Source organism: Lipophrys pholis (genome assembly GCF_963383615.2).
Source record: "Lipophrys pholis genome assembly, chromosome: 20".
Taxonomy (NCBI): Eukaryota; Metazoa; Chordata; class Actinopteri; order Blenniiformes; family Blenniidae; genus Lipophrys; species Lipophrys pholis.
Window position 1 is genome coordinate 6,273,753 of NC_137648.1, and position 13,693 is coordinate 6,287,445.

A 13,693-nucleotide genomic window follows, 5' to 3' on the forward strand; every position below is an offset into this window, starting at 1 on the left:
GCTCAGACGAGCCTCTCCCGTTCAAACGTCACTCCGAATACCCAACGCAGCACGTGTGACCGTCACCGGACGCCCACACGTGCGGCGAAGGCGGTTCGACGCATCGAATTGTCGAAACGGTATCATTTTCAAACGGAGACGCGGCGGCGGCCAAAACGAAAAGGTTTCTTTTCCCCCGACGACAATCACTATTTTCTCTCTCGTTTCAGTGTGTCTCTTTGTTTACGTCTAGAAGTGAAGTAGGTCTCCGCAAAGAAGCGGCTCACTCTTGTGTTTGAGTTAGACTGTGCAGCCGTCACTTTATTTGGGTCTTTATTGACGGGAACTCGACCCCGAGTTTCTGGGTGAGTCGGTCTGAGACGTCCGGCCTCGTTCCCGCCTCAGCCGTCTCCAGTTTTGTTTTGTTTTTTTTTTAGCTCAAGTGTGGTAAATAAATGTTGTTGATAATGTCCCACATCGCTCCTTATGGACATTTCTGTTTGTGTCCGCCACCATCTGTGTTCTGTTAAAGTTTACGTTCATAGCACTTTTGAGTACACGAGTGTAGGACTACAGTTTTCACTAAATGTACATATGTAATGTTTTTTGATGAGTTAAAAAAAAAAAAAAGAAGAAAAAAAAAAAAAAGGTATTAAATTGAATGTTCTATCACGTACCTGCATTTTCTTTCTGCAAACATATTTAATACAGTTAAAGTGAAATAAGGTCTTTTCTGGAACTTTAGAAGATTGAATCAAGCAAATAAAGATAAATAACAGCCAAAGGCCAATAACATTACCAATGATTTAATAAGTTATATTACCGCCTGGTTATTACATAATTGAAGTAGCATTAGAAAAAACTCTTGAAAACAGTCAATACATAAATAGGATTCTTTCTTTTTTCTTTTTTTTTTTACTTATTGGCAACTAAATTTGACCATCGTTAAGTTACATTATTAAAGTATCATTAACAAAATGCCGTAACTTCAGTCTGTGATGTAATACATAACTACGGCTGCATTTCTTGGAAATAAGCCTTTTTTTTGCAGTTTGCTTGAGTGTGTGTGTGTGTGTGTGTGTGTGTATGTGTGTGTGTGTGTGTGTGTGTGACCCCTGGACTAACCACCCTGCCGTGAAAAGTTGAAGTGATGAACATTTTAATTTTACAGGAAGTTGTTAACGTTTCCTCAACAGATTTTTTTTGGGGTGAGGTTGGTAACCTGAACTCACAACAGGAAATCCAGACGTTCGGGGGTCTATGACTTGTTTTATTTGCACCACACAGACTCGTCAACAGCCGCTGGCATCGCTTTCACTCTTGCAGCTCGCACGCGCTCCGTCGCAGGCGTCGCAGGCACAGCTGCGGCTTCCAGCGTCTCTCCCGGAGCAGCAGGACGAGAAAACCGCCGCAAAAACGTGCGAATCCAAACTAAATTGTCCCTTCATGTCTAGCTTGTCCACATTTGTCTTGTTTCCTAGCGGAATAGCCCGCTTATCCATTACTGCCTCGGCCACTGCCTCCACTTCTACGGAGATAAATGAAGGAGATTACAGAGCAAAAAAAAAACAAAACAACAACAGCTTCACAGCACCACCTTTAAGTATTGATTCACAAAAGAAAAGCAGTTTACAAAAGTTGATCAAATAGATGACTTTCACATTTCGAGAGGAAAAAACAAACGAGAGAGAAAAGCGCGAGGAGGCCTGAAGTAAAGCTGAGGATTATCTAACTGGAGGCCCAGACCCGGAGCCACCGGGGGGGAGGAAGCTACCGTCTCAAGTGACGCTGCGCTGCCGAGCCGCTGCTTTTCTTCCCCGTTAGATGATTAGACGCCATTGTCAAGCTCTGAATGGAAACCAGGAGGGATGAAAGTGAAAGAGAGGGGCAATTACACAGGCTTTTGTCAGTGGTTTTACTTTGGGGGGGGTTATGGGAGTGAAAGGGATGATTAGAAGGGCTTTTGTCTGCTCCTCCGTGTGGATGTTCCCGTCAAATAACGTGGACCAAACAAATGTTTCCTCATCGGGGATTACGCCGCACGTCCTACGTCGGATGAGTGGGGACGAGGACGGGCCCCCCAACCAACCTGATAGCTTCAAGCAAGAGAATTCATCTGAACGTGGAAATAAACTGTAACCTGCTCGTGGCGACGTCTTAACTTGGCTCTCGCTACGTTTTGCGTGTCCTCTTGCTGTGAGCTTTGGGTTTGACTGATCGCACGCTCTCCAGGTTGGCGTAGACGGGACACTTCTCTCTCCGTCTGGACTTGGACGCCATCCTGGGGCACGTTGACGCGTTCTCATAGACGTTGGGCTGCAAGGCGTTATTAGTTGTTGTTAGTAGATGGTTAAGGTGTTGACGCGTGCAAAACGTGCAGCGGCCTGGCGACACGTCCTACATATTAAATACTACAGAGATCAAACAGTTGAGGTGCATACAGGATTAATAGCAGACTTATTAGTCAGGCGAGCATAAATTCCATTAAAGGATTTGGGATTACCTGGTGAAGAGGACTGCAGGATCAAGCAAGATTAATAGTCAAGTCTCACAGCTTTGTAATGAAGTGTGTGTCTGATGAGCAGGTGAGGGAGCGCCTTAAAAGTGTCCAGTGTGAAAACCAGAGTGGAGAGCAGGAATAATGCGACCCCTACCTGTCTCTGGGACGGGTGCAGTTTGACTCTGTACTCCTCCCTCCTGTTCTTCTTCCTGTCAGAGACAAAAAAAAAAAAAATACTAAAGAGTTTTTAAATGGATCGCGATGACAATTTCTACAAACGAGCTCGTGATGCAGTGGTAGGGGAAGATTTCTTTCAGGTGGGAGAAACGAGGAGCCCGATGGAGCTGTGAGTTTAGGAAAAAAGCCACAGCTTACCTGGTTTTCATAGCTTCTGCTTTGAATGAGTCAAGTGTTGTGTATTATTTGTCATTAAAAACGTAATCCCCGAACACGGGCCATCTGAAACCCGACTTCAGTGAAACATATTTTGAATGTCTCTCTTCCAAACCCTCTTTGTTCTGCATCAGTGTTTCCTTGTTTGACATGAAATCCCGTTCTGACCAGCAAATCTACAAGATGTATTCAGGGTCAAGAGAATCGTGGCGGCCGTCTTCAGTGTAGAAGGAAAGCAGCCATACGGCAGCAACACTTTTCATCCGATTCGCTCTTGACCTCACGTGGACCAGAGACGAGCAAAGGGCCGCACGGCGCCCACGTCCGCAGCTTCAACAGGTAATGGATTGACTTTAACCCGGGTGGCACATTTCACAGCTTTACATTCACACGCTCTCTCGCACCGCAGCGGACATGCAATGTGGCCTTGGTATTTCTACTCCATCCCGAGAGTCAACTGCTGTTTCTGTTTGTCACCCAGAGACATTTTGAACACGTGGACAGAGCGAGAGGGAAATACGGACTTTTAAAGAAACGTTCAGCGATTCCATAGATTATAAAATGAGAAGTGTGTTTTGCGTAGTCAGCATTGTGTAGGGTTCACAACCCCCCACCGAGTTAAAACAGACTGGTACCTGTGTCTCACTGCGAGGATGAGAATGACAGCGAGCAGAAGGAGTCCGGCAGCTCCGGCCCCGATGTAAATGTACATCATGTATAACGACAGGCTGAATCCTCCTTTAGAGGGAAAACCAGAGAAAACAAATGGGATTAGAAAACCGAGGCGACACTACGGTTTTACTTGTGTTGGAGACTTCTAACACATTTTCTTCCGGTGTCACAACATAGCGTCACATTAAAGCATGCGACGCGCGGGGACGAGCCACAGGAAGTTGTGGTTTTAACATGCTTGTCGTGTCGCAATGAAATTTCCAGCACTAATCACTGCGAGGCACATCTCCACAGGTGACTCGCTGTCGGTCTCACTCATGGTCTTGTGGCTTGTTGCGTACCTGCAGCAGCGACGGTGAGCTGCACGGTGGTGATCTGCACCCCCGTGTCGGTGTTGAAGGTGCAGCGGTAGAAGCCGGTGTCGTCCAGGCCCACGTCGGTCAGCTGCAGGCTGATGTCCAGGCTGTCCTCGCAGTGCACCCGGCCCCGGTCGCTGTAGTCCTCGCTCACCAGGCCGCTGTCCACCTTCTTACACACCCCGATGATGCCCCACGGCTGGCCGCGCAGCATCCTCTCCAGAACGACCTGGTACACGCTGCCGTTGTGCCGGTGGTCACAGTTGATGGTCAGGTTGATGTTCTGCTCGGCCAGCAGCTCCGTGTCCGCCACCGTCACCTCGGGAGGCGGCGGCGACTCCGTGCCGTCGTCGTCTTCTTCCTCTGGCGGCTCGTCTGCGGACGCAGGACACAGCCGGTCAAGCACATTCAACAGCAATGATCTTTTTTTCTCTACGGGTTTCTTACCTAAATCCTCCACCTGGATGGTCCTGGTCCAGGGGCCCTGAGGAAAGGTCTGAACAGAGCAGTGATACACCCCGATGTCCCGGTGGGTGACGTTCCTCATGGAAATACTCCCGTCCATCGGCGTGGTCTTCAGGAACTCCACTCTGTCCCGGTACAGGTGGGAGAAACTCACTCCGTACTCGGGGTGGAAAACAGCCACCGGATTCCTGTCGGGCACTTTGGTCCAGGACACCATGCTGAGGTTTCCCCCCCAGGGACACGAGCAGTCCAACACCATCCCCTCCTCCAGCCGCACCGTGGCCACTTCTTTATCCTGGACAGCAACTACACACAGCACTTCTGTTTGTTATCAGCTTAAACAGGCAAACAAACTATGTCCATTCAAATCTCATATATTTGAGTATTCCTCTAAACAATCTTGGAAAATAAAAAGCCATGTCTCTCTCTGAAATCTGTCCTACTTGAAGATTACCGCAACCATTCATGGTTTTAAGGCCGTCCCTTGGGGAACGGTAATTAGGCTCATTTGAGCCAGTAGCTGCACATAAACACAGCCGACAATAGCAGATGATCAAGCTTCCAAGTTTTCAAAGGCTTTTTTTTTTTTATCTGAGCTGAATGACAACTCATTTTCAGTCTAGTGAAGCTCCTGGGAGCTCCGGCTGGTTTGGAATAATAATGTCCACCAAAACACCCTTTTATTTAAGGTTGTACCATCCAAAAGGACTAAAATGAAGGCTTTAGTTACTGAGCTACAGATCACAATCTAATTAAAGTACACGATACATACATGTTTGTTTCTTTGGCGTGCAGAACACAACACCCTAAACAAGACTCACAGGAGTTATTGTCAATATGACACGTCGTTTAAACAAACTAGAAACACTTAGAAAAGTCGGCAGATCATACCTTTAAGAAAAGGAAGAAAGACGAGTACCACGAAGTACCAGTATTCCTTTTGTACAGCCTCCATCTTGCCCCACCGAGGCAGAATGAAAGCTGCATTGATGAGACGAGTGGAGAGGCGCATGAGCTGCACTTCCTGCTCGCGCTCTGGCTACAGAGGAACACTTGAGCTACTGGGGCGCACTTCATGGTGGCTCGCAGTAAGCTCCATCCACACAGAGGGGCACTTTATCACAAGGGGGGGGGGGGCAGGGAGGAGAGGAGGGCAGGCCGATAACATAACACAACACTGCATGGACGCTTCTCCAAATACAAACTCCAACAATGTGTCAGGTCTCACGCAAACATCCTTCATAGGACTTTTTTTTTTTTTCATGTCAAAGGTGGAAGAGTATAGAAGCGCAGCTTCACACCAGGTTCACACCTGCTTCACCATAAACAGCTGGGTACAAACCACAACTGGAGTACTTCAGAAGTAACTACACAGCACTCACACCTAATGCATCTAAAAATTCTTTATTGTTTACAAAAAAAAAACAACAACATGATCTTAAAGAGTATAAATAAAGTGACGTTCAGGTGTTTAGGAGCTGGGAAAGGTTTTCAAGGCACTTCAGGAGGTAGCTCATTGTAGGTCCCTGCTTTTGTGCGTCTGCAGACCAGAGAAGAAGAAAACAGTTGTTGACAATACAAGAAAAAAAAAAAACCTTGGAAGTTCAGCGACAGGGGCAGGAAAAAGCCTGGCGCGTTCGCAAGTGAGGGTGCAGATACCTTTTTTAGAGATGGTATATGCTTCTTCGAGTCTCAGTCGAACAGAAGGACACTTTAAAGCCGTCTTGGCCTTTTGAGAGGAAAGCAGAGGTAACATGAAGAGAAGAAGAAACAGTGGCCTCACATTATATGAGTGGATAGTGAGATTTTCAACGTGTGTGATTGTGTTAGAATTCCAAACTGCAGCAGAAAGTAGAGTTTTATTTTTTTAATCCTATATATTTACCGATACATGAGCCTCCACAGGGAGGACTAAAACAGAGGTGCTAATGGCAGTAAACACTAACATTTTTAGGTAAAAGCACGCTTTGAAATCAGGCATTGGTTGGGGTTAACGCCAACCCTTAAATATTGTGAATTAATATATCATTAATTATTAGATTAAAAACACAATGAATACATTTCACAATCAAATGCAGACAAAAATCTACAATTTTCCATTAAATATGTCTTAAAAAAAAAGCCTACAATCATTAAAGATTTCTTCACTGGACGAAGTTTGGTCAGAAGTTGTAAATATAAGAACTCAAAAAGGCCTCATAAGACATAGAAAGTAAGTTTTGCATGTGTGAACATTGATTCTGGATCTTGCCCAATGAAGGGTTTAGGTTACAGTACAATGAGGGTTAGTCAAGTAGCTGTTGCTACTGGAGGCATAGAAACGTGTGTGTGTGTGTGTGTGTGTGTGTGTGTGTGTGTGTGTGTGTGTGTGTGTGTGTGTGTGTGTGTGTGTGTGTGTACCCTTTGATTGTTATGGAGCAAAGCCCAGAGTGCTGACGCTCCCATACAGCGGGTTTCTGTCTCTTTACTTTCCAGACAGCCAAGTAATGCCTTCATGGCTTTACCTGGAGAGAAAAACAAAGTCATTGAAAACAACAATTACTCATTATATATATGTATATTATACACCGTTTCTGAGGAAGTCCTGTCCTGCAGCTTTAGATGTAGGATGTTGGTGTAGGGTCACAGGTCAGGAGGAAACCTGCAGAATTGTTCCACAATGGATGTGACGGCTGGTTCTGGCAGTGATACATGAACGTAGTGAAAGTAAATGTTGAACAGCAGCTTTGTTCGGAGACTGTTTCCTTTGTAGCTTTAACTTTGATACACTCATACAAACCGTCGGTTTGCTGATAAAATCACTATACTCTTTCAATTGTTAACTAGTGATCACACTGCTTAACTAGTTGAGAAACCAGTTTGGAGAGGCTCCATGATGTTCACACAGAGAACTCATAAGTATGTCTATATCTGCAAATGAGCACCACACTGCGCTCAGAAACACACTTCTATGTGGGTATTATCTGATGTCATTTTGTTTCACACAGTTCCTACACTGGAAATGTGATCAGACTCTCACTTGGGTTCATTTCCTGTACATCTGTCAATTGAGGTCTTACAACATGCTCAGCATGCGCAAGAAGTGTGATCTTTCCACAGGAAACAAAAGATGTTGCGGGCACCTGATGTCATGACTCCCACCTTGTACCCTACACTGAAGGAGGGGGACACGATCCGTCTCTTGTTGCCTCAAAGTTCCTCTGTCTTAGAAATGTTCATCCTGATTTGTGTGCAAAGCATTTGTCCAGCATTATGGACTGGAATTGTCATATTTGTGAAACTGCATGTTTTGACATTTTCCTCTAAACTTAGGTGAGAGATTTGATAGTATAATTGATATGAATCAGTGTATCTTCATACCGGCTTAAAAGTCAACACTGGTTTCTAAAGCAGCCATTTCAAGTGCTTCAGTTCTCTGAAATCTGGTTACATTGACCAGTTCAATCGGAAACTGAAGGAACTTAAACAATCACCAGGTGGAAACGTCTGGAGTGTTGTGCAGCGCTCATGACCTGAAAAATCGGAAATAATTAAAACGGACTGAAACCAGTTAAAAGCCTGGCTGTTCATTTTCAAATGGCTTACTGGCAACCCTTTGGCAACACGGCAAAGCTTCTGTTTGACTGTTAGTTTGACATGTTGGTGGCCCAGAGATTAGATGAGCAAAGGTTATTAACTGGAAGGTTGGTTTGGAATAAGGGAGGGGATCCTCGTGCCAAGTCAAACATGCAGCTCACATGATCTGCTCTGGCGACCCTGGAAGGGATCAGCTCAAAGAACACCATAGTCTTTGGCAGATGTCTTCAGCTTTAACTAAAATATTCCCTAAAAACCAATAGATGTATTGATTTAATGTGTGAGTCTGAGCCACAAGCTTAATAGATGAGCTGGTAAACCTGTTTAACGATTGAAGCAAAGCCTTAAATTGTGCAAAAACCTTTGTTTCATACACATTTCTTTCTGCCTGCAATACGTCTGTACAGCAACTAAAATTGCTGCAAAAGTAAGTTTTCTTTCCTTCATCAAAGATAAGCAGCGCGAAGCTGGTCGCTGATGCTCCTAATCAGTTTTAACTTTCAGCAGAAATACCATCGCACTGCACGCACCTCATGGTCTGTGGATTTTAACAGAAGCAAAACAAAAAGATTTGAAGAGCTTTAGCTGTGTAAAAGGATTATTAACACGGGTGAATTTGCATCGTTTTACTTCCCTTTTTTTTTTTCTTTTTGCTACTTTGACACTTTTTACGTCCCTGAGCGAGATTAATAAACTTAACCCCGGCTTGCCTTCCATACCGTTGGCAACGATGTGGGACTTGTTGGCAGGGCCGAAGCAGAGGTTGTGGAGGGTGAGCAGTGCGTGCCGCCGGTGCGGCGCCAAGTCTGCCAGCAGTTCCAGGGCTCCAGTCACCCTCAGGATGCTCTGCTGGCCGTCCTCCGCCGAGGAGAGACTGACCAGCAGCCGCAGCCACAGGCTCAGGAGGCTCCCACCACCACCGGCAGCAGATGTAGACTTTACAGCCGCCGCCTTCGGGACCGGCACCGACAGGAAGGCCTGCAGGAAGTTATTCTGAAAACGCAACGACAAATTCATTTAGAGGACAAATCAAAAGTGGCATTATGTGAAAATAGATTAGATAGGCAGCGTATATGCACTTCTCGCCTTCGGTACAAAATAAACGTGAAATACATTTGGAATGAATTTGCTGTGACCGCGTACCTTCTGCAGGAGGCATCTACAGTCTCGGGACATGGCCAGGTTAGCCAGGAGAGAGAAGGAGAGGCTCTGGATGGGGCTGTTGTCTTGAGCAAGTCCTGAGCTCAGCTTCAAGACGCAGTGCATCAGAGAGCTGCCGAGGGAGCCTTTGGATCCGGGGACGACGGCAGGACCGCTGCCACACAGAGAGCTGCATGCTGGAAACAAAAGAACAAACTGTTCAGCTCCAGGAGTTGTAACACTGTTGTAACGCCGCGTCTTCGCAGTGAATCTGTTAGAACGTGAAAATCTGCTTATTCCCGAATATGTTAGGGTTTTTGTTTTGGTGCCATTGACTCTTGGTTCAAACTTCTGGTTCAATGGTCTAAATTCTGGGTCTGGATGTGGTGGAGGCAGACTGAAAATACGAGGCAGCATCTCCCAAACTGTAAAAGTGGCAATCCCATATACTCATTCCTACAAGATGACAAGTTGTGTAACACACAAGCTCTTCTGCTCATCCCACAAATGCATGTCCCAGACAAATGTAGCACCATTCAAGAAGGAAATATTCAAACGGTAAAAAAAGATTTATTGCAAAAAAATAATTTATAGCAAAGAAACAACCAACAGAACACAAATTTTATTCCATTGTGTGGATTAGAGTGGAACTGAAGCAAAGAAAGTGACTTTTCTGATTTTAAAGATCTTTTTTATTTATTTTTTTAACACAAGTATTGTTCAGTCCTGTTCCCTGAAAGATTTGACATGTCACTTGGCTCATGCATACCTAACTGTGACGAGAGGATCATTAGCAGGCTTTCTGCGCCGCCTCATGGTGATACATTTATTTAATTCAGTTTTGTTGGAGCAGGAGAAATCAAACACATGGAGAGCAGCGACCCTCCAGTAACAGAATTAGACGATAGTGATTTTAAAAATTAAGACCCAGCTAATGCGGCGTAATCAGAAATTCTATTTCCTCCATTCATTTTACCACCAGTGACTCTCCGGGACTATCATATATCCCACTGCGATTCTCTCAATGTGCAGGAATCCCAAAACAAAACAGGGATACTTCAATGGAAAATTATACAGGAATTAAATTTTTTTTTAATTAAAAGAAATATTCAAACAGAAGTAATTTACACTTGTTACTATCCACAACAATCATCCGCTGTGTGTTAGTGCTCTTAATCAGTTCACATATGAAAAGAAATCCAGTGTAAAGAAAGTGAAACGCCACTTTTCAGGCGGCTAAAGTTGCTTTCTGCTCTCTGTTTATCTTGAGGCTCGCTGGCCAGCAGCACCAGTGACCACAAAAATAAAGAAGGAGCCGTTGGACTGCACGGCTGTCTGCCCAATAAACCAAAACATCTCTGCATGACGGCACGAGGAGCTTATTTGGAGGGGAGAGTTGTCGAGCCATGGACCAAAATCATGAAGAGAGATGGAACTCCTCTACAAAGGAAGAATATAATGACTTTTCAGAGAACCAAAGCAAGGCTGGAAAACAACGATTTGGAAGCACGGAGCTCGGCGTGTCGAATAGGACAGCATTCAAACAACTAAGAAAGTCTTTCATCTTCTAACTGGCTTTTAATCTTCATTCAGCACGGGAGACTCTGACGGATGATGACAGCCATGCTCTCCTGACTCTGGAAGGGAGGGAAATTATCAAGCCTTAGGCTATGGCAACAATTTATTCGACTACAAGGCTATTCAGAAATGTAAACCCTAATAGATATCGCATAAATGAGTGATGCAAATGAAATATCTGCTCTGGCACCACATTAACATCAGGATAACTGACGTGACTAATTGCCGCAGCTGCAGATTACATCCAAAACACAGAAATTAACAAGCTTAAGTCACAGAGCGTTGGCAAGGCAGAGTCAGGCGCTGATTGATGCTGCTTATTGGACAACACGACAGCTTATTGGTTATACTAATCCTGGAATGGGAACATTTGGCAACAGGCAATTCCTGATGTTAGCCTGAGGTTATCTCGATACCTGTCAAGAAAGCTGCTGGATTTAGAATTTGATGAGAAGGTCTCCTTCATAATGTATCTATTTCTTTGACACATGAAAAAAAAACAACAACATTTTTTTAAAAATTCCTCCGCCTGCTGCCTTGAATGTGATCAATTACTTTACAAGTATGCAACATACAGGACAAACTATCCCACAGTAGGTGTGGAAGAAAGAAAAAAGAAAAAAAAACAGTTTCATTTGTTTAAGTTTCCGTGTGTCTGTGGGAGGAAGGTTTGGAGCTGCTACAAAAATGTCTGTGGAAAATCTGTGGGGCATAGATGAAAACAACAATCTGACTTGAACTAGCAGTGCTAACAAAGCTTTGGATGAAGGTGGTAGACTGGAGATGAAAGATTGAGGAGACATGTAGCGGTCTCAGGAGAATGAACGGTAGCCTGAGGGTGTGTGGTGTAATACTAAGCCTGGCTGCATGCAGCCTGAACACAACCTGCTGTTCGGTTAACCTTTAGGGAAATACTGTGCCTGACTTCACTGATTTCTGGCGCTTTGCAGCTTGAGCTTATATCGGGGTCTAATGCGAGTGAGTTTAGATCAGAGTGTGTGCACGCACCTTACCGAGGAAACCCTGCCAATCAAATAGATTTCACATATAGACACACTCAATCTCAGAGATGTTGATAACTTCCTCTTGCTGGCGTAACCCAGCCAGTTCCACGTGCACGCAAACACACAGACACATCAAAGGGACCATGAGATGTTTATCATAGTCAAAACCCCCCTTCTGTTTCCTCCACATGAATCTTGCTCTTTCGCTACTCAAAAAGTTGTTTTTAGTGTCCCACATACACTTTTGTTATTTGGAAAACAAATATCCCAGGCAACACAAGAGTCGTGCTGTTCCCCCTAAATAATCTCCCACTGGTCTGAAACTGGTTGCCATACATACAATGAGACAGCCATGCCGCCTGATCTCTCACTCCTGACACTGTGCCCATTGTGACTGACAGGCAAGCAGGCGGCGGCCTTATACAGTGAGAAACAATGTTGTTCAGTAGTCACTGGAGTGCACAATGGGACTCTTGGTGCAAAGTGTGTATGACTCAGTCAGAACGCAGAACTGCAGACAGATGCGATGGGCTGGCACGGGCCAGGCACAATGCCTGTGCAAACATATAAACATACAGGCTGACAAAGCAGACACACACGCGCGCAAACACACACACACACACACACACACACATACAGACCCGTTGTGCAGTTGGCCGTATAGACACACAGTAGCTCCAGCACCGCCTCCATGGTGGGGTCGTCCAGTAGGAGCCAGGGCCAAAGAGCATAGAGTGCCAGTGTTAGGCGGGCATCTGTGGCTACCACCTACACACACATACACACACACACACTGATTATATCCACATGCACACGTAACACCTCCAAGCCCACATGCAGGCATGTACAGGATAATAGTATGCACATGTGGTAATAACATACATTAGAGATTACTTGAGTTGTCCACCAGCATGCACACAGATGGCCGAAATCGACATAAAACGCCTCAATGATTTGCTTGGTGTGGAAAAGTATAACAGCAGGGTAAACGCTGGTGTGGAGCCTTGCTGACTTTTTAGTCCAAGGTAAACCACCAGTGACTGGAAGGCCACTTAGGGAATGAAAACTAGCTAATATGTTCCGTGAGTCATGATATTACAGGATTTAAGGCGGTAAACTTGCTGAGATGTTAGCAGGGCCACACACATTTGGGCGATTCTCATTTACAGGCACAGTGCTGATACTGAGGTTCCATTAAAAACCAGACAGCAGTGGGAAATTAAAAGGCTGACAAAGGGGCTCACTTTGCATTCATCGTTGTGGTAAAGAGCACTCCGCAGGATCTCCACGGTCAGCTTGACGCCCTTTAAATAGCCCTCTTCCTGAGGATATGGAAAACAAAACAAAAACCAACATATTTAATAGTTCCAAGTTAAAAACGCACTGAACTGCTCTCATTAAACACTTGACAAAAAGAATAAGAGGATGTTGAGCTGAGCACGACACATTGAGAAGATTTACCCATTAGCACATTGAATTTGGTTTGTTATTCTATTCAGTAGAGGGAAAGAAAACATACAGGCAGTAGAGAGGTGCTGGGGCTGGAAATTTCCAGCAAGTCTCCGCTCACCTTTTTCCGGTGAGAAGCTTTGCCGGGTCGGACCGACTCCAGGTGGAGCTGGGAATAAGTTTGCTTCATTTGCTCCACGCAGCTGTCAATCAAACCGGCTAGAAGAACAAGGAAACTAGAGATTTATGGCTGAAATGAAAAGATTTAATCCAGCTACTTCAGGATTTATTGGCTAACTGACAAGTCAAAACCTCTCAATCATGATAGTTCGGTTGACTAATTTTCTGACACTGACAACAGAAAGATTTGGTGAAACCATCAAACATTGTGGTGTCTTTCAGCTTTACGAGCTAATCTTGGCCGTTCTGCTTTTGCCGCCACTGCCACAGGTAGGTAATGCTGATAGTCACATTTAAATAAACTTCTCTAAAGGCATTGTTGTGTGACCGTTTCTCTAAACCAGGGCTTTTCAGAGTGAGGGTGCATGAGCTTTGTTTTATACACGTTAATATTTCTGGTT

General features: G+C 44.9%; 2 protein-coding genes across 2 annotated transcripts in view; both read right to left on the bottom strand.

The window, feature by feature from the left end:
- Positions 1 to 1,230: 1,230 nt before the first annotated feature.
- Positions 1,231 to 5,442, bottom strand: cd226 (CD226 molecule; the record flags this gene model as incomplete). Its single annotated transcript, XM_080488966.1, is given in 7 exon segments — positions 1,231 to 2,295; positions 2,634 to 2,688; positions 3,508 to 3,610; positions 3,886 to 4,275; positions 4,348 to 4,671; positions 5,257 to 5,377; positions 5,380 to 5,442. Coding segments are annotated over 7 exon segments (1,200 nt in total). The 3' UTR covers positions 1,231 to 2,151.
- A 309-nt stretch (positions 5,443 to 5,751) lies between these two features.
- rttn (rotatin) overlaps positions 5,752 to 13,693 on the bottom strand; it is a 34,397-nt gene continuing 26,455 nt past the window's right edge. Inside the window, exons 42-49 of the mRNA XM_080489902.1 lie at positions 13,234 to 13,331; positions 12,908 to 12,985; positions 12,305 to 12,431; positions 9,085 to 9,278; positions 8,661 to 8,934; positions 6,766 to 6,869; positions 6,025 to 6,094; positions 5,752 to 5,905 (exon numbers count right to left, since the gene is read on the bottom strand). Coding sequence (XP_080346028.1) covers positions 5,829 to 5,905; positions 6,025 to 6,094; positions 6,766 to 6,869; positions 8,661 to 8,934; positions 9,085 to 9,278; positions 12,305 to 12,431; positions 12,908 to 12,985; positions 13,234 to 13,331 — 1,022 coding nt within the window. The 3' untranslated portion in view covers positions 5,752 to 5,828. The remainder of the gene's footprint in view (positions 5,906 to 6,024; positions 6,095 to 6,765; positions 6,870 to 8,660; positions 8,935 to 9,084; positions 9,279 to 12,304; positions 12,432 to 12,907; positions 12,986 to 13,233; positions 13,332 to 13,693) is intronic.